This window comes from Heptranchias perlo, chromosome 17 (genome assembly GCF_035084215.1).
Source record: "Heptranchias perlo isolate sHepPer1 chromosome 17, sHepPer1.hap1, whole genome shotgun sequence".
Taxonomy (NCBI): domain Eukaryota; kingdom Metazoa; phylum Chordata; class Chondrichthyes; order Hexanchiformes; family Hexanchidae; genus Heptranchias; species Heptranchias perlo.
This window is the reverse complement of record NC_090341.1, coordinates 12,609,933-12,627,792: the sequence shown is the minus strand read 5'-3', so window position 1 is coordinate 12,627,792 and position 17,860 is coordinate 12,609,933. Positions and strand designations below refer to the sequence as shown.

Sequence of the window (17,860 nt, the reverse complement as noted above, 5' to 3'; positions counted from 1 at the left end):
TTCTCTATCCCAGTCGTTGAGTATATTCAAGACTGAGATGGATAGATTTTTGGACACTAAGGGAATCAAGGGATATGGGGATAGGACGGGAAAGTGGAGTTGAGGTCGAAGATCAGCCATGATCTTATTGAATGGTGCAGCAGGCTCAAGGGGCCGAGTGGCCTACTCCTGCTCCTATTTCTTATGTTCTTATGATATTCTGCCTGAACTAGCGATAAAGTGAAACTGTTCAAAGTTGTGGATGGGTTTTGGCATGTTGTATGAGATGAAAAACCGACTGCTGATTACTTTATTAACTCCATTTGGAAGATATGTTCTTCCAAATGGAGTTACAAGTGGAGATACAAGTGGCCGTGCATTTGAAATCTCTCCAGCTCATGTGGAATTTCAGAGAAGAATTCACGAGGCACTTGAAAGTCTGGAAGGAGTCACTATCATTGGAGATTACATTTTAGTTCAAAATATAGATGAGCAGGACCATATTCAGAAACTGGAAGCGCCATTGAAGTGATGCTAACAAAAAGGTATCAAATTGAACAAGGATAAAATGTATTTCTAGGATAAAATGAGAAGTGAAAGATTTAGGCTACAGGCTCTTTGAAGATGGACTAAACCAAATCCTGCTAAAGATAAAGCAGCACTTAAAATGACTTCTCCTACCAGCAAACAAGATAGCCAGAGAATTCCTGGAGTGATTAGAATTATTTATCATCAATTTTTTCCAAAATTATTAGAGATAACGACTCTTTTCCTACTGAAAAAAAAAGTGACTTTATATGCGACTGTCACCATAAGAAATGTCTGGAGGATGTCAAGATCATTTTTTAAGCACCCATACTAAAATACATTGACATCAATAAGGATGTATTTCTACATTGTTGTGGGATGGCTGTGCTGGTGTTTTGAAAGGGATAGGTTTATGCTTGGAATGGGACTCTCCAACAGAACACAATGCTGGCAGGTCAGTCTGCACCCTTGGTTTCGATCTGCTTTATTCTTCTGGTAGGTTCCTGTGTTGCTGGGGCCTGCTCCAATTTCCCCTGCTTCATTTTCCATCTGTCTTACCCCCACAGCAATTCAGACCTCTGTGTCATGTAAATACCTTTCATTTTTTTTCCTTCTTATTATTTCATTTTAATATCACGTCAACTATTTAACCATCTCCTGCTTCCTGGCTTTACAGGTCATTCGCAATACAATATTGGAAAATGTGAGGTTATGCACTTTGGCAGGAAAAATCAGAGAGCAAGTTATTATCTTAATGGCAAGAAACTGGAAAGTACTGCAGTACAAAGGGATCTGGGGGTCCTTGTGCAAGAAAATCAAAAGGTTAGTATGCAGGTGCAGCAGGTGATCAGGAAGGCCAACGGAATGTTGGCTTTTATTGCTAGGGGGATAGAATATAAAAACAGGGAGGTATTGGTGAGACCGCACCTGGAATACTGCATACAGTTTTGGTGTCCATACTTAAGAAAAGACATACTTGCTCTCGAGGCAGTACAAAGAAGGTACTGCCTCGAGAGCAAGTATGTCTTTTCTTAAGTATGGATGAGGGGGCGGACATATGAGGAGAGGTTGAGTAGATTGGGACTCTACTCATTAGAGTTCAGAAGAATGAGAGGCGATCTTATTGAAACATATAAGATTGTGAAGGGGCTTGATCGGGTGGATGCGGTAAGGATGTTCCCAAGGATGGGTGAAACTAGAACTAGGGGGCATAATCTTAGAATAAGGGGCTGCTCTTTCAAAACTGAGATGAGGAGAAACTTCTTCACTCAGAGGGTAGTAGGTCTGTGAAATTTGCTGCCCCAGGAAGCTGTGGAAGCTACATCATTAAATAAATTTAAAACAGAAATAAACAGTTTCCTAGAAGTAAAGGGAATTAGGGGTTATGGGGAGTGGGCAGGAAATTGGACATGAATTTAGATTTGAGGTTAGGATCAGATCAGCCATGATCTTATTGAATGGTGGAGCAGGCTCGAGGGGCCGATTGGCCTACTCCTGCTCCTATTTCTTATGTTCTTATGTTCTATTCTTTAGCGTTTCTTGTACCCTTCCCTTTGTTCTGTTTCTCTTCAAATGCAGTATATTCTAATTCGGACATAGGGTTGACAACAGAAACGTAATTTATAAGATAGCCAGAAAATTCCTGGAATGATTAGAATTATTCATTATCAATTTTCTCCAAAATTATTGGAGGTAACAACTCTTCTCCTACTGAAAAGTGACTTTATATGTGACTGTCACCTTTAGCTCTGTTTCTTTCTCCTTGTTGCCATTTACAGCTTCTCTAGACTGGTCTTTTGTTTCTTAACTATTACCTTACCACCTTCCTTGCCTTGCACCACTATCACTTTTGTCATTTAATCACTCTTGCCCTCTACCCTATCACTGACCTTTCCTCCTCTGCCACCCCCTTTTCCCTGGCTTATGTACTTGCTTAAAAAGTTGAACTCTTTAACATCTTCCGATTCTGACAAAAGCTCTTCGACCTGAAACGTTAACTCTGTTCCTTTCTCCACGGATGCTGCCTCACTTGCTGAGCCTCTTGCAGCATTTTCTGTTTTCAGAAATTTCCAGCATCCGCAGTATTTTTGGGCTTTTGATTTAACAAGTGTCTCCACGTAATTTATTTCAGCAAGGTTTATTTCATTTTTTTTTATGATACTTTAATCTTGTAACATTTATGGATTATGAATGATGGCGGGGGGGGGGGGGTAAAAAATCCCAAAAGGCTCGAGAAGAAAAGTTTGGAAAAAATTGGGCAAGCAGGTGATTATAACAGTGCAGCAGCTCTCACTCAGCTGGTCAAGTGAAACATTGCAGGAAGTATCACAATTTGGAATCCCGCGTCGTTTACGGCGCGTGACGTGTACCTTCGCGCCGACAGGTCACGTGGTCCTGCTGCTCGCCGGGCCCACGAGTCTTCGCCCCTCCCCCCACACCCGGCGTCAAGCCAGGATTGTGAGTTTGCGCCTGCGCAACGGGCGCGACGCCTGCCGGGAGATGCAGTGTTTCCCGCTGGAAAACGACGTCTTTGGCGCCGACGCGGGACTACCGCTCCCATAATACCGCGCGGTGCCGGCCGGGGTAGTGGGGGAGGAGGAGGAGGGAAAAAAAGCTCAGTGTGGGGAGTTAGAGTAAAGATGGTGGAGGTTTGCGCGTGGTTGTCCCGTCATCATACCCAGATAATCAACAATAAGAATTATAGTAACCAGCCGGGCCGTTCATTTTTAACAGTTCTCAATCGTGTCAAGCCCAGTACCAGGGCCCAGAGGAGACTGCCTTCTGTTGGCTGATATAGGGCCTCGCCAGCGAGAGAATCGTCCCGGTCGAGTCAAAGCGCGAATCATCGAGAGCAGAGATGCCGAAAACCCGGGGCCGGGCGGGCCACAAAAAGGGTGAGAGCCGGGGGTCAGAGTTAGATATGTGCCGGGGGTCAGGGTTAGATATGTACGGGAGAGAGAGAGGAGGAGGGGGGGGGGAGGTAAGGAAGGAGAGAAGAAGAGCGCGGTTCAGGGTTCATTAAGTACTGAGTCAAACGTGGTAGCCAATTTGTGCACAAGGTCCCACAAACTGCAATCAAATAAATGACCAGGTCATCTGTGTTTAGGTGTCGATTGAGGGGTAAATATCGGATAGGACACCCAGAGAACTCCCTTGCTCTTTTCCGAATGGGGCTGAGTGGCCTGGTCCCGCTCCTACTTCTTGTGTTCTTTAGATTTGAGGTTAGGATCAGATCAGCCATGATCTTATTGAATGGCGGAGCAGGCTGGAGGGGCCGATTGGCCTACTCCTGCTCCTATTTCTTATGTTCTTTTACGTCCACCTGAATGGGCAGACGGACTGGGCCTCGGTTTAACGTCTCATCCAAGAGGCTCCTTCAGTGCTGCACTGAAGTGTCAGTCCGGATTATGGGCATGGCATAGGAGAGTGATTTGGGGATACTAATGAATGGGTGGATCATTGCAGCCATCAGCACAGTGGATGGCAGGAGTAAAGAGAGCAAGTAGGATCTTGGGAAGTATAGCTAAAGGTGTAGAGCAAAAACTTCAGGAAGCGATTGAGTCGCACAGAGCATTGTTCCAACCCCACTTGCGAGTTCTATGTACAATTCTGGTCATTGTACTGAGAAAGACATCCACGCATTGGAAATAGTGCAGTGAAGGTCAATTAAATTGATAGATGGGATAAGGAGTTATGAGAAGCTGTGAGTGTTTTCACTTAAGATAAAGGGGCTCAAGGGTAATATTATTGAATTATTCAAGATCCTAAAGGATATAGACAAGGGGGCACAGTCTCAAACTTAGGATGAGGTGAAAAGAGAGTTCATATTTAACTATGCAGAGGGTTGTGAATTTTTTAAAAATTAATTCTCAGATGGGTGTGTTGCTGGCATTTATTGCCCATCCCCAGTTGTCCTTGAGAAGGTGGTGGTGGGCCGCTTTCTTGAACCACAGCAGCCCATGTGGTGAAAGCACCGCACAATGCTGTACGGTAGGGAGTTCCAGGATTTTGACCCAGTGACGATGAAGGAATGACGATATATGTCCAAGTCAGTATGGTGTGTGACTTGGATGTGATGGTGTTCCCATTCACCTACCCTGTGCTTCTAGATGGTGGAGGTCGTGGGTTTGGGAGGTGCCACTTAAGAAGCTATGGCAAGTTACTGTAGATCCTATAGATAATATACACTGCAGTCACAGTACGCTGATGGTGGAGTGAGTGGATGTTTAGCATAATGGGTGAAGTGCCAATCAAGTGGACTACTTTGCTCTGGATGGTGAGTGTTGCAGCTGAACACATCCAGTCAAGTAGAAAGTATTCCATCACACTCCTGACTTGTGCCTTGTACATGGCGGAGAGGTTTTGGGGAGCCGGGGGTGAGCCATTTGTAATAGAAAGCCCAGCCTCTGACCTGGTCCAGTAGCCATGACATTTACGTGGCTGGTTGAATTTCTGGACAATGGTAACCCCAGGATGTTGATGGTGGGGGAATCAGTGATGGTAATGCCTTTGAAAGGGGAAGTGGTTAGATGCTCTCGTTGGAGATAGTCATTGTGTGGCATGAATGCTACTTGTCATTTATCATCCCAGGCCTGGATGTTGTCCTGGTCTTGCTGCATGCAGGCATGGACTACTTCATTATCCGCGGAATTGTGAATGCACAGTCTTCAGCGCCAATCATCAGCAAGCGGCCCCACTTCTGACCTTATTGGTGAGTAAGTGCCATTTGATAGCACTGATGACAGTTCCTTGTGTCATTTGTTAATGACTAGCTTATAGGGCAGTGATTGGCCATGTTGGATTTGTTCTGCTTTTTGTGGACAGGATGTACCTAGGCAATTTTCCACGTTGTCGGGTAGATGCCAGTGTTGTAGCTGTACTAAAACAGATTGGATAGGGGCGCGGTTAGTTCTGGAGCACAGGTCTTCAGCACTACAGCCAGGATGTTGGGCCCAATAGCTTTTACTGTATCTGGTGCATTCTGTAATAAATTTGTACAAAGCAATGGTTTGACCACAGTTAAGAATACTGCATGCAGTTTTGGATGTGCCATTATAGAAAGAACACTAAAGCAATAGAGTACAATGTAGATTCACCGAGATGATACCTGGGATGAGAAACTGTAGTTATTAGGAGAGAATTGAGATAAAAGTAGAAAGAAATTGTATTTACATAGCAACCTTTCACATCCTCAGGACATCCCAAAATGTTTCATAGCCAATTAATTTTTTTGTGTAGTCACTGCGGCAGCTAATTGTGAACTGCAAGGTCTCCTGAAACAGCAAATGAGATAAATGACCAAATAAAATCTGTTTAGTGATATTGGGTGATTTGATTATTGCTGCCTGGGACAATAGAATCATAGAACGGTTACAGCACAGAAGGAGGCCATTTGGCCCATCAAGCCTGTGCCGGCTTTGTTAGACCAATCTAGTTAGTCCCATTCCCCCGCTCTTTCCCCGTAGCCTTGTACATTTTTTTCCCTTCAAGCTTTATGCAATTCCTTTTTGAAAGCCACGATTGAATCTGCTTCCACTACCCTTTCAGATAGCACATTCCAGATTATAACTACTCGCTGCTTAAAAAAAGTTTTTCCTCATGTCTCCTTTGGTTCTTTTGCCAGTCAGCTTAAATCTGACCCCTCTGGTTCTTGACCCTTCCACCAATGCGAACAGTTTCTCTTTATTTACTTTACCTAAACCCCTCATGATTTTGAACACTTCTATCAAATCTCCTCTCAACCTTCTGAGCTCTAAGGAGAACAGCCCCAACTTCTCCAGTCTATCCATGTATCTGAAGTCCCTCTTCCCTGGAACCATTCTAGTAAAAAATTTTTTGCACCTTCTCTAAGGCCTTCACATCCTTCCTAAAGTGTGGTGCCCAGAATTGGACACAATACTCCAGTTGTGGCTAAATCAGTGTCTTATAAAGGTTCAACATCACTTCCTTGCTTTTGTACTCTATGCCTCTATTTATAAAGCCTAGGATCCCGCATGGTTTTCTAACCACTTTCTCAACCTGTCCTGCACCGTCAAAAGATTTGTGTGCGCATATTCCCCCAGGTCTCTCTGTTCCTGCACCCACTTCAGCATTGTATCATTTAGTTTATATTGCTTCTCTTCGTTCTTCCTGCCAAAACGTATCACTTTGCACTTCTCTGCATTAAATTTCATCTGCCATGTGTCTGCCCATTCCACCAGCCTGTCTATGTCCTCTTAAAGTCTATTATTATCCTTCTCACTGTTTACTACACTTCCAAGTCATTTGCAAATTTTGAAATTGTGTCCTGTACATCCAAGCCATTAATATATATCAAAAAAAGCAGTGGTCCTATTACCGACCCCTGGGGAACACCAATGTATACCTTCTTCCAGTCCAAAAAACACCGTTCACCACTACTCTCTGTTTCCTGTCACTTAGCCAATTTTGTATCCATGCTGCCACTGCCCCTTTTATTCAACTTTGCTGACAAGCCTATTATATGGCACTTTATCAACACCTTTTGGAAGTCCATGTACACAACATCAACCGCATTGCCTTCCTCAACCCTCTCTGTTACCTCATCAAAATCTCAATCAAGATAGTTAAACACGCTTTGCCTTTAACAAATCCATGCTGGCTTTCCTTAATCCACACTTGTCCGAGTAACTATTAATTTTGTCCTGGATTATCGTTTCTAAAAGCTTCCCCACTACCGAGATTAAGCCGACTAGTCTGTAGTTGACAGGTTTATCCTTGCATCCTTTTTTGAACAAGGGTGTAACATTTGCAATTCTCCAGCCCTCTGGCACCAGCCCTGTATCTAAGGAGGATTGGAAGATTATGGCCAGCACCTCTCCAATTTCCACCCTTACTTTCCTCAGCAACCTAAGATGCATCCTATCCGGACATGGTGACGTATCTACTTTAAGTACAGCCAGCCTTTCTAGTACCTCCTCTATCAATTTTTAGTCCATCCAGTGACCTCCTCTTTTACTGTGACTTTGGCAGCATCTTCTTCCTTGGTAAAGACAGATGCAAAGTACTCATTTAGTACCTTAGCCATGCCTTCTGCCTCCAAGCGTAGATCTTTTTGGTTCCTAATCGCCCCCCTTCCTCTTACTACCTGTTTACTATTTATATGCCTGTAAAAGACTTTTGGATTCCCTTTTATGTTAGCTGCCAATCTGTTCTCATCCTCTCTCTTTGCCCCTCTCATTTCCTTTTTCACTTCTCTGTACTTTCTATATTCAGCCTGGTTCTCACTTGTGTTATCAACCTGATATCTGTCATACGCCCCCTTTTTCTGCATTATCTTATTCTCTATCTCTTTCATCATCCAGGGAGCTCTGGCTTTGGTTGCCCTACCTTTCCCCCTTGTGGGAATGTACCTAGACTGTACCTGAACCATCTCCTCTTTAAAGGCCACCCATTGTTCGATTACAGTTTTGCTGTACAATCTTTGATTCCAATTTACCCGGGCCAGATCTGTTCTCAACCCACTGAAATTGGTCCTCCTCCAATTAAGTATTTTTACTCCAGATTGCTTCTTGTCCTTTTCCATAACTAATCCAGACCTTATGATCACTGTTCCCTAAATGTTTCCCCACTTGCACTTGCTCCACTTGACCCACCTCATTCCCCAGAACCAGATCCAGCAATGGGCTGGAAACGTACTGATCAAGAAAGTTCTCCTGAACACACTTCAAAATTCCTCCCCCTCTTTGCCCTTTACACTATTACTATCCCAGTCTAAATTAGAATAGTTGAAGGCCCCCATTATCACTACTCTATAGTTCTTGTAATTTCTCTGCAAATTTGCTCCTCTATATCCCTTCTCACTAGTCCCAGTAGTGTAATGGCACCTCCATTGTTTCTTATCTCTAACCAAATAGATTCTGTCCTTGACCCTTCAAGGACATCCTCTCTCCAGCACTGCAATATTCTCCTTAATATTGCCACCCCCCTCCTTTTTTTCCTTCCCTATCTTTCCTAAACACCCTGTATCCAGGAATATTTAGTGCCCAATCTTGCCCTTTTTTGAGCCGGGTCTCCGTTATCGCCACTACATCATGTGGCTATTTGTGCCTGCAGCTCACCAACTTTATTTACCACGCTTCGTGCGTTTAGACACATGCACTCTAAGCCTATCTTAGACCTTATCATTCTCTCTTAGTCTGATCCCACCTAATACTGTACTATTTCTTACTCTGGCACTATCTGTCTCTCCCAATCCTTTGTGCACCTTGTTTCTCCTTTCTAATTCTATATCCTGATGCCCAACCCCTGCCAAATTCGTTTAAACCCTCCCGCAAAGCACTAGTGAACCTCCCTGCGAGGACATTGGTCCCATCTCTGTCTGTTGAGATGCAACCCGTCCGTCTTGAACAGGTCCCTCCTGCCCCAGAACTGGTCCCAATGCCCTAAGAATCTGATCCGCCCCCTCTTACACCATGTCTCTAGCCACGCATTAACCTGCTTTATCTTCCTATTTCTGTACTTGCTAGTTCGTGGCACTGGGAGTAATCCAGAGATTACTACCTTTTTTGTGGTCCTGCTTTTTAACTTCCTCCCTAGCTCCTGGAACTCTAACCGCAGAACCTCATTCCTTTTCTTTCCTATGTTGTTGATACCCACATGGACCACAGCTTCTGGCTGTTCCCCTTCCCCCTGCAGAATGTTCTGCACCCTCTCCGTGATGACCAGGGAGGCAACACACCGTGTGGGACTCGCTTCAGCGGTCACAGAAATGCCTGTCTGTCCCCATGCCCCATGGTGCCATACGCAGCACTGCACTCCTTCAAGTTGTCGTTACCCTCGCTGGTATTCAATGCTGAGGACTCTACTCTTCCAATGTTGCCACGGGATCCACCTGAATAGGCAACGGGGCCTCTGTTTAACATCTCCACTCCCCTCTGACGATGCAATACTGCATAGAAGTGTCATCCTAAATTGCTGAAGTCCGCATTTGGGCATGAACCTTTTGATCATAGGAACAGGAGGAGGCCTGTTCATATCCCTTGATACAATTACCCAACAAAAATCCATCAATCTGAATTGTAAATTTCAATTGACCCTGCATTTACAGCCTTTTGGGCGAGAGATTCTAGATTTCCACTTTCTATGTAAAAGTGCTTCCTGATTTCAATCCTAAATGACCTAGCTCTAATTTTACGATTATACCGCCTTGTTTTGGATTCCTCCACCAGAGGCAATGGTTCTTTGTATCTACCCTATCAAAGCCCTTTAGTATTTTAAACGTCTCTATTAGATCAACCCTCAACCAAATCTCAGGAAAGATATATTGGCCTTGGACGGGGTACAGTGCAGATACATTGGATGTAAAGGATTAAATTGTGAGGACAGGATACATAGACAAGCCTTGTATTCCTTGAGTAGAGAAGATTAAGGGGTGATTTAATTGAGGTGTTTAAATGATCAAAGGATTTGATGGGGTAGAGAGAGAGAGAACCTATTTCCTCCAGAACAAGGGGGCATAACCTTAAAATTAGAGATAGGATGTTCAGGGGTGATGACAGGAGGCACTTCTTCACACAAAAGGTAGTGGAAATCTGGAACTCTCTTCCCCCAAAAAGCTGTTGAAAATTTGAAAACTGAGATTGATAGATTTTTGATAGTTGAGGGTATTAAGGGATCTGGAACCAAAGAGAGTAAATTGAGTTGAGATGCAGTTCAGCCATGATCTAATGAAATGGCGGAACAGGTTCGAGGGGTTGAATGGCCGACTGTTGTTCCTATGATTGTTGCACTGTCCTGACCACCAAATGTTTCTTCACCGGGGTTGAGAATGAAAGTTAATTTGTCCTGCTCATATATATCTCCTACCAGCTGGTTGCCAGAGGTACATTGATGAAACCTTGGCATACAATCGTCTGAATCTTTGTGATGGAGTTTTAAAAAAGGACAAAATTAACTTGAAATTGAGATTGCAGTGCAGTACTGTCTACATTTTACATGTTAAATTTCTAATTTGAATTAATTACTACGAACTCAATGATTTTTCAACAGAGCTTTCAAACTGTTTTTGGTATTTTTTAAGTAACTGTTATAAATTCACTTTTTTTAAAAAAAACCTTTGCGCATTTGATCACCTTACATAGGTACTTGACTTTTTCAGGCAGAATGTATGGCAGATCGCTATTGCTGTATTGTTGCAGAGTTATGCCAGTGAAACTCGCGTTCAAATGGTCTTTATGCGGAATGACTACTTAAGGGAATACTGTAAAAAGGTGTCACTTGCAGATGTAAACACTTTCAGTTTGTTCCTGCAATGCTGCTATTACTAAGGTTTCTTAAAGTTGTTAGGGTCTGTAATAAATGTAAAACAACACACATTCATGGAAATTACCACAGTTGTGGTGCTACAATTTCTCCAAGATGCCATAATTAAAAAGCACGCAATGTTTGGCAGGAATTTGTTTCCAGCTTATTATGACATGAATGAGCGCTCTAGAGGGGGAGGGGGGGGAAGAAATCCGTAACTGCCCTTGTGCTTTATGTATAATCTCCTTGACTGCAGCAATAATGTGTGGAGATGGGCAACCTCAAATGATTTGTTGTAACAGATAGAACCACCCCAATCCAGAGGGGAATATCATTAAGATTTAGGACAAAGGGGGACCAAATCCTTATGATGTCAGTGGTACTGTTTATTTGATAAGAGTCTGGGGAAGAATGAGAGAATTGTCATTAGGCAGTTGCCCAGGATTTTTTATTGAGTCTGGGTTTGCATGGCATGTATCTTAACTGGTAAAGACAAACAAATGGATTCTGTACTGTATAGAAATTTTTAAAAATTATTTAACATTTAGAAATGGTATTTTAATGACATTATCAATACGTAAGAACTGAATAGTGAAAATTTTTGACAGGGGGCAAGAGTCAAAAAAGATTGACTTTTAAAGCTGTTTTCTAACTTTGTTTCTTAACAGGTTCTTTAAGAAATGAACTACTACAGCTGAAGGTTTCAGCCAAAGTAGCTCAGCTGAAAGGTACATAGTGATAGTCTGGCTGTAGTCTGCATTGCGCATATAGTCTGGCTGTAGCCTGCCTTGTGCATAGCCACTGTTGCTTTCTTCACCATTTTTGCAGGTTTGGAAGAATTTGGTGCTCCTGTTCTCTTGCATTTACAGAAAATATTAAAATATAAAGCTTCACAAATCCCCAGTAGTCTAGTAGGTAAAGGTACTATTCAGTGCAATACTGAGCCAAACAGACCAGAATGTTTCAGATTCAGTTCCTTGTCTGTGTTATCTGACCTCAACCCAGGATGCAGTTGAGTGCAATAATTGACCTCTGGGCTGGGGAAGGGTAAATCAGCCAGAATTCCTGCTAACGATAATCATCCATCGACGCCAACTGGAAAATGCACTTATTTGCAAATTTGGGTGAGAACCAGATTGATGTCCTCTAGTGTTTACAAAAAACTTGCATTTATATAGTGCCTTTAACGTAGTTACAATGTTCCAAGGTGCTTCACAGGAGCATTAACCTGCTAACATTTGCGGTCTAGGCTCACATGAAGAATGGCCATTTGGATTAAGTACCGGGGATTAATTATGCCTGTGACACACTATTGCCAGTTCCTAGTGTATCAATCTTTAGCCAGCTTCTTCACCCACTTTTTTTGCAGCCTTGTCTGCTCAGTCTGGGTAAATGAATGTTGACTATGCCATGTGAAATAGGGCATACCCATAATCCTGATAAAACTACTCTGTATGGTTACCAAGTCACTTCACAAATGCCACTGCTCCAATAACTGATCTCTAACTCCCCTCCACAACAGCGCGCATCAAGGAAAACAAAAAACTAGAGAAAGCAAGTGAGAAAATTGCGATATGGAGGTCACTGAAATAGAAGCAAAGAAAGCCAATACTTAAGCAATGCTTAGTTCCTGGCCTTAAAGCAAAGAAAACCAATCATTTAGCAGTGCTTAATTCCCAATCTCGGTTGTGCTGCTGTGGGATGGAGCAAGTGGAAACCAGTTGCATTTTATTTTCTCTTCCTTTTTTTTTTCCTCCCTCTCCAGGGACAGAGGGAAAGTTGTAGGAGAATCATCTTGGATTTTTCTTCGCACCTTTTTGCAGCTGCCTATGCAGCAGCTTTGGTGGAGACCCAGGAGTTGGTTGTCGTCTTGCCAGTGGATGGTGTGTAACATCAATGCCCAAAGGAAATTGGGAGAGTTTTTCCTTTAAATTGGTAACATAGTGGTTGGGAGTAATAGAGTATATGTTTGCATTTCCAGTGCTTTACACGGGAACATGCAGTCTTTGCTCTGCTGGCTGGGGAAGGGGGTTCTAGGACTCACATTGAGGCCATATCCTCCCACCACCAGAGCAAAGTCCAGATTACCCGTGGTTTGCTATCCCGCAACTCTGTGGCAAAACCTCAGGAGTGAGTTGCCTGTAGTGGTAGTTGAAACTTAAGTAGGGAAACATCAATAAAAGAAACTTACAATTCATTGCACTATTAACTATTTATAAAAGGAAATTTATTAATTCGGATTGGTAACTTGCAAGAGATTCTTCCAGACTTGCGGCCCATCATGTTCATAATCTATAGAAAGCATTGGGTTAATCTCTACTGTGTAAACTTGTGTTTCACCTTTATTAGTTAATTCTACCTGTTTCCAAGCAATCTTCTGTGTTCACCTTTTAAAGTACTTTTCATATGCTATTTTCTCACTGCTTTATCTCCACAAATGCTTAATTGGCAATGTACTAACTTATTTTATTTGGAGTTTTTGTGCTATCTGTTTAATTTTTTTATTATATACTTCCCCCTCCCCCATTTAGGATGCAATATAGATTTTTTTTTCTATCCCAGTTATCCTGAGAAATGAAAAAATTAAATTTCCTAGGTTCAAACCTCAGAATTTGCTCTTAGACCCCCTTTATGCATTATGTGGTTTACAAAGGTTCACAATTTTTTTTGTCAAACTGTTAGGTTTGTCCAGGAGGGAGGAGAAAGATAGAGATTCTTTTTTCTTTCCTCGTTACTCGTAGCGACAACAAAAACACACGGGTCCAATAAGGTATAGCTAGTTTAGTACTTCTACTGCACTGCTGTTAACAATGTGCCTGAACGCAGACCCAGAAAAAAGTGTTCTTTTGTTTCCTTGGCCATCTTTTATAATAGCTTCTCTCATTTCCATTTCGGTGCCAAATTTAGTGAGACCGTCCAAATTCACTTCACTTTAGCTCACTTTTAGAATATTTGGTTAACGATTTTGATCCCACAAAGAGCTTGAAGTTAATGCTGGAAAAGCATTTTTAGAAATAAGTCTCCACTTGTAGCTTGCTACTTGTGGAATTATTAAACTACAATGCATGTCATACATTGGAGTATACGATGGACTGCTGTGTTCTATTACTACAAAACAGGCACGCAGTATGGTATCAATAATGTAATTCTTTGTACCTACGGTTCTAAAGGTACACAAGATTTGAAGGTAAGTGTTGTGATGCTAAATATACTTTTATCAGTCTAGCATATTTATTAACTGTGAGCTTGTCCGTCCAGTAAGTAATGGAATGTGAGTTCCAAAAGGGATTGGACAATTTTCTAACCTGCAGCACTTGCTGCTGTTCTCTCTGATCTTCCACCCCTCCCATCATCACATATATCCGCATAATTTTCAAGCTATGTCCCCACTTATAAACTGAAGGCACCACCTGTTCTATAGCCGTGGGATAAAAAAGTTAACGTGTCCAGTTTTTGTGGTTATACCATGTCATGATGGGACAGGATCAAGTTGAAAAGTTGGAGCAGGCAGTTCCATTCACTTTTGTATCCAGAACTCTTCTGCTGGCTAGCTTGTCATTAATGACGTGAGCTCTGAGCAAGTCACCAACATATTGTGAAAATTGTGGGTTAATGTTTTACACTGTGATGACTCATATGAACAGAGCTGAAAGAAGGCTACAGAAGTCACTGATCTGCAGTAAAAAAAAACTTAACTGTCTAATCTTTACTTGCTGTAATTTATATAATAAAGTGTGTTTGAAACATTTGGCAAACAGCCTACACCTGGGGGTACAGCGCAATGAGTGTGCTTTGTGGAATAGTGAGCTTACTATTGATGGTTGATCTAGTGGACTGAGGTTAACAGTGAGTTCTGGTTTGTATTTTTATCACAATGTAACTTTTTTTCATTTTTAAATTCTTTTCTAGACTTTAGCTTTAAATAGCGTTTTGTGTTTCTGGGTTTCAATTCCATAGGGACCGATCATTCCCCAGTATCTTGCCCAAGTTGGCATTATTCATACGTGAGTATTGTCAGTGAGTTAGCAAGTACAGGAACATTAGACCTGAACCCAGCGCTGTCCTCAATTGACATCCGCCCATGTACATGTTTGCTGGATGGTGGTCGGGGCCAGAACTCTGCACAATTTACACACTCCAACCCAGAGACATTTAGGCCAGTTGAAACCCCCCTACAGCCGCTCTGGCTGAAGTCCGCTAACTCAGTACAGATGGGCTGATATCTCCAGTCTCAGTAAGACGAAAGCTTCCTTTGTTCAGGGTGAGTTTTTTTTTCTCAACGGCTTTTCAGTGAACCCCCCCTTATGAGATTTTGCAGTGAAATCTGGTAGAGTATAGCAGTAACAATTGATACATTACTGATCATCTCCGTCCCCTGATCATACCATCCCAACTGTGTCTGAAATGACTCCAAGGCTTTTGCATCCGCCACCCTACCTGCAGGTTCATTCCAAGTACTAATCACTCTCTGTTAAGGTGAACTTCCTGAGGTGGCTCCCAAGTTCAGTTGAACTAAACCGAAATGACCTTTTTGACCTTGACCTTGATGTAAAAGCTAAGTAAGCACTGTTCCTCAAACCTATGGACTCTTGTTCCATGCTTAGTCATTTATGGCTGTAATGCACAATTTTCAGGACTCTGAACTATTGCCGATCCTGTACTTGTTTTGCCAATTCATTTTTTCTTTGCCACTTTTTTTAAAACTTTGATCTTGGTATTTAGTAAGTTTCTTTATTTCCCTTTGGAGCCTTCCTGCAGCTTGCTCAGATGAGAAGAGTTAGAAACTTGCTTGCAGGGCTCTGTGCCGATGCAGCTCTATAAATGTGAGCGCAAAAGCTGATAAGCGTGACGAGTATTCTATTTTTTCCTCTTCCTTTCCAAATTCAGAAATTCTTGCCTTCTGATCTGATCATGCTAATGATGGCAGAATGAATCAGTGATGATGTCAGTAGGCATGTATATGTATTCTGGCACCATCCAGCTGCATCTATTCCCCCTCGTCCTTGACTACCTGACTATTACCGTGCTCTCCAACTGCTTGTCGTTGATCATCGAGTTTCCTCCAACACAATGTCGACACGACTGAAGCTATTCTGTCTGGCTCCCGCCAAAAACTCTGCACCCTAGCCATTAATTCCTTCTTTTTCTCTGGCTGCTCTCTCAAGCTGAACCTTGTGGTGAGCGACCTTTATCATGTTTGACCTTCAGTTCAGCTTCAAACCCCATGTCCTATCCATTACCATGGCTACTTGTTTACACCTCTTGCCTCTGCCCTTATTTTACCCCATCACCTGAAAACCTCATCCATTCCTTCATTACCTTCTAGCTTGACTTATTCCAACATTTTCCTTATCAGCCTCCTGAATTCCATCTGCATGAGCTCCAGCTCATCCAAAATCCGGTTACTCACGTCCTACTCCTACCATTTTTCTGTCCTCGTTAAACTCCATTGGCTTCCTATCTCCCAAAGCACTGAATTAAAAATTCTCTTCTTTTTTAAATCCCTTCATGGGCTTGCTCCTCTCTACCTCTCCAACCTCCTCTAGCCCTAGATGTCACCATGCACCCTCCACAATTCTGACTATGGCCTCCCTTGTGTTTCCACCCTTTCCCTTCATCCCCTCATCATTCCAGTTTCAGTGGCAGAGCTTTTGGCGGTCTTGATCACACTCTGGAATGCTTGCTCTAAACCCCTCCGCCTTGCCATCTCTTTCCCTACCTTCAAAATCCTCAAGACACACATCTAATCATGTCTTTGCTTACCTCCCCTTATTCTGCAATTGCTGGGCATCTGTTTTCACCTCTGTGAAGCTCATTGAAACATTTTACTACATTAAAGAGGCTATATATCAATTGTCATTGTCAGGGTTCACTCATGAAGAATGACCACTTGGGCAGGGCCCAGTGGGTGACAGGCGCTATATCTTAGCAAGGAGATAATGTCTTAAATTCAGAAAAAGGAGCTAGAAAAAAAGAATTAAGCATTTTCATGAAAATAATCATCTTGGTGAACGGTCAGGACCTGAAATGCTGCTGATTGGATATACAGTGTCAAATCCAAATTGTAGCTTTTCCTGATCAGGTGGCAATTTATTTCTGTATGCTGCAGTAAGAAATTGAAGGTATGTTAGATGATTAAAATAACTTATCCTCAAATCTCTGCTGTAGAACAAATACACACAAACAACATAATAAACCTCCACCTTTATCTAGCCTGCAAGATGCTTCGTGTACTAGAGATTATATAAGAAAGGGTACTTGATGTGCTAGAGATAAAAGTACTAGAGATTGAGCGCTGTTCAGTGAAAATGTTTTGAATTGTTAGGTTATTTTTTTTTTGCTCTTTTCACTATCTGCATATACTTGTTTTCCCTCAAAAAGCTGCCTTGCATAGGGAGCCTGTGTTGTTGGTCTTTAACCTGGACAGAATGATCTTCTACTGACTTAGTCCAAGATTGTTTGTGTTGATTTTTAAAATGTTTAGTTCAACCAGTGCCGTTCTGGAATACAGTGGATTTTTTTCTATCAGTCAGTGTTACAAGACCTGGAAATGCTTGGGAAAGTTTATAAAGATTGAGTTAACAACATTTTCACTTTGTGCAAAGTCAGAGTGCCCAGTGTGTCTCAAGCTCTGACGCATGCACATATAATATTTTTGTAATGTGTTCCCCACACATACTATTTTGAAGGAGCTTCACACCCCTGTCCAACAGTGTCCAAAGAACATATGCTGGACCAGAGAAAGAAATCTCTCTCCTGTCCCAATTTATTTTTGATGAGGGGAAGAAATAAGCAAGAAAACAGACTCTTTGAATGCCAGGAAGAATGGGCCTTATTTTCAGCCCCTTTTCGGGAGTTGATTAGCTTTAATCCACCAGAAAAAAACTAACCTGTTTAGCAATGGATAAGTGAAAATGTGAGTATGCGAGTTGATCAGTGAACTTGCACATTTTTTTCAACATGAAGTTGAGCATTTACATCTTTGAATTTTTAAAAGGATATCTTGAGGCTCTGTCACTTTGGTAGATTATTTGATATTTTTTATCATTAACAGCCCCACTTCCTGAATTTCAAGCCAAGCCATTTTTTT

General features: G+C 42.2%; 1 protein-coding gene across 3 annotated transcripts in view; it reads left to right on the top strand.

The window, feature by feature from the left end:
- Positions 1–3,091: 3,091 nt before the first annotated feature.
- The window catches only part of ifrd2 (interferon-related developmental regulator 2), a 36,529-nt gene continuing 21,760 nt past the window's right edge, over positions 3,092–17,860 (top strand). The window contains exons 1-3 of one of the 3 annotated variants that reach the window (XM_067998504.1): positions 3,092–3,401; positions 5,098–5,218; positions 11,439–11,498. In XM_067998504.1, coding sequence (XP_067854605.1) covers positions 5,164–5,218; positions 11,439–11,498 — 115 coding nt within the window. In that variant the 5' untranslated portion in view covers positions 3,092–3,401; positions 5,098–5,163. The remainder of the gene's footprint in view (positions 3,402–5,097; positions 5,219–11,438; positions 11,499–17,860) is intronic. The other 2 variants (XM_067998505.1, XM_067998506.1) reach the window with 2 other exon arrangements.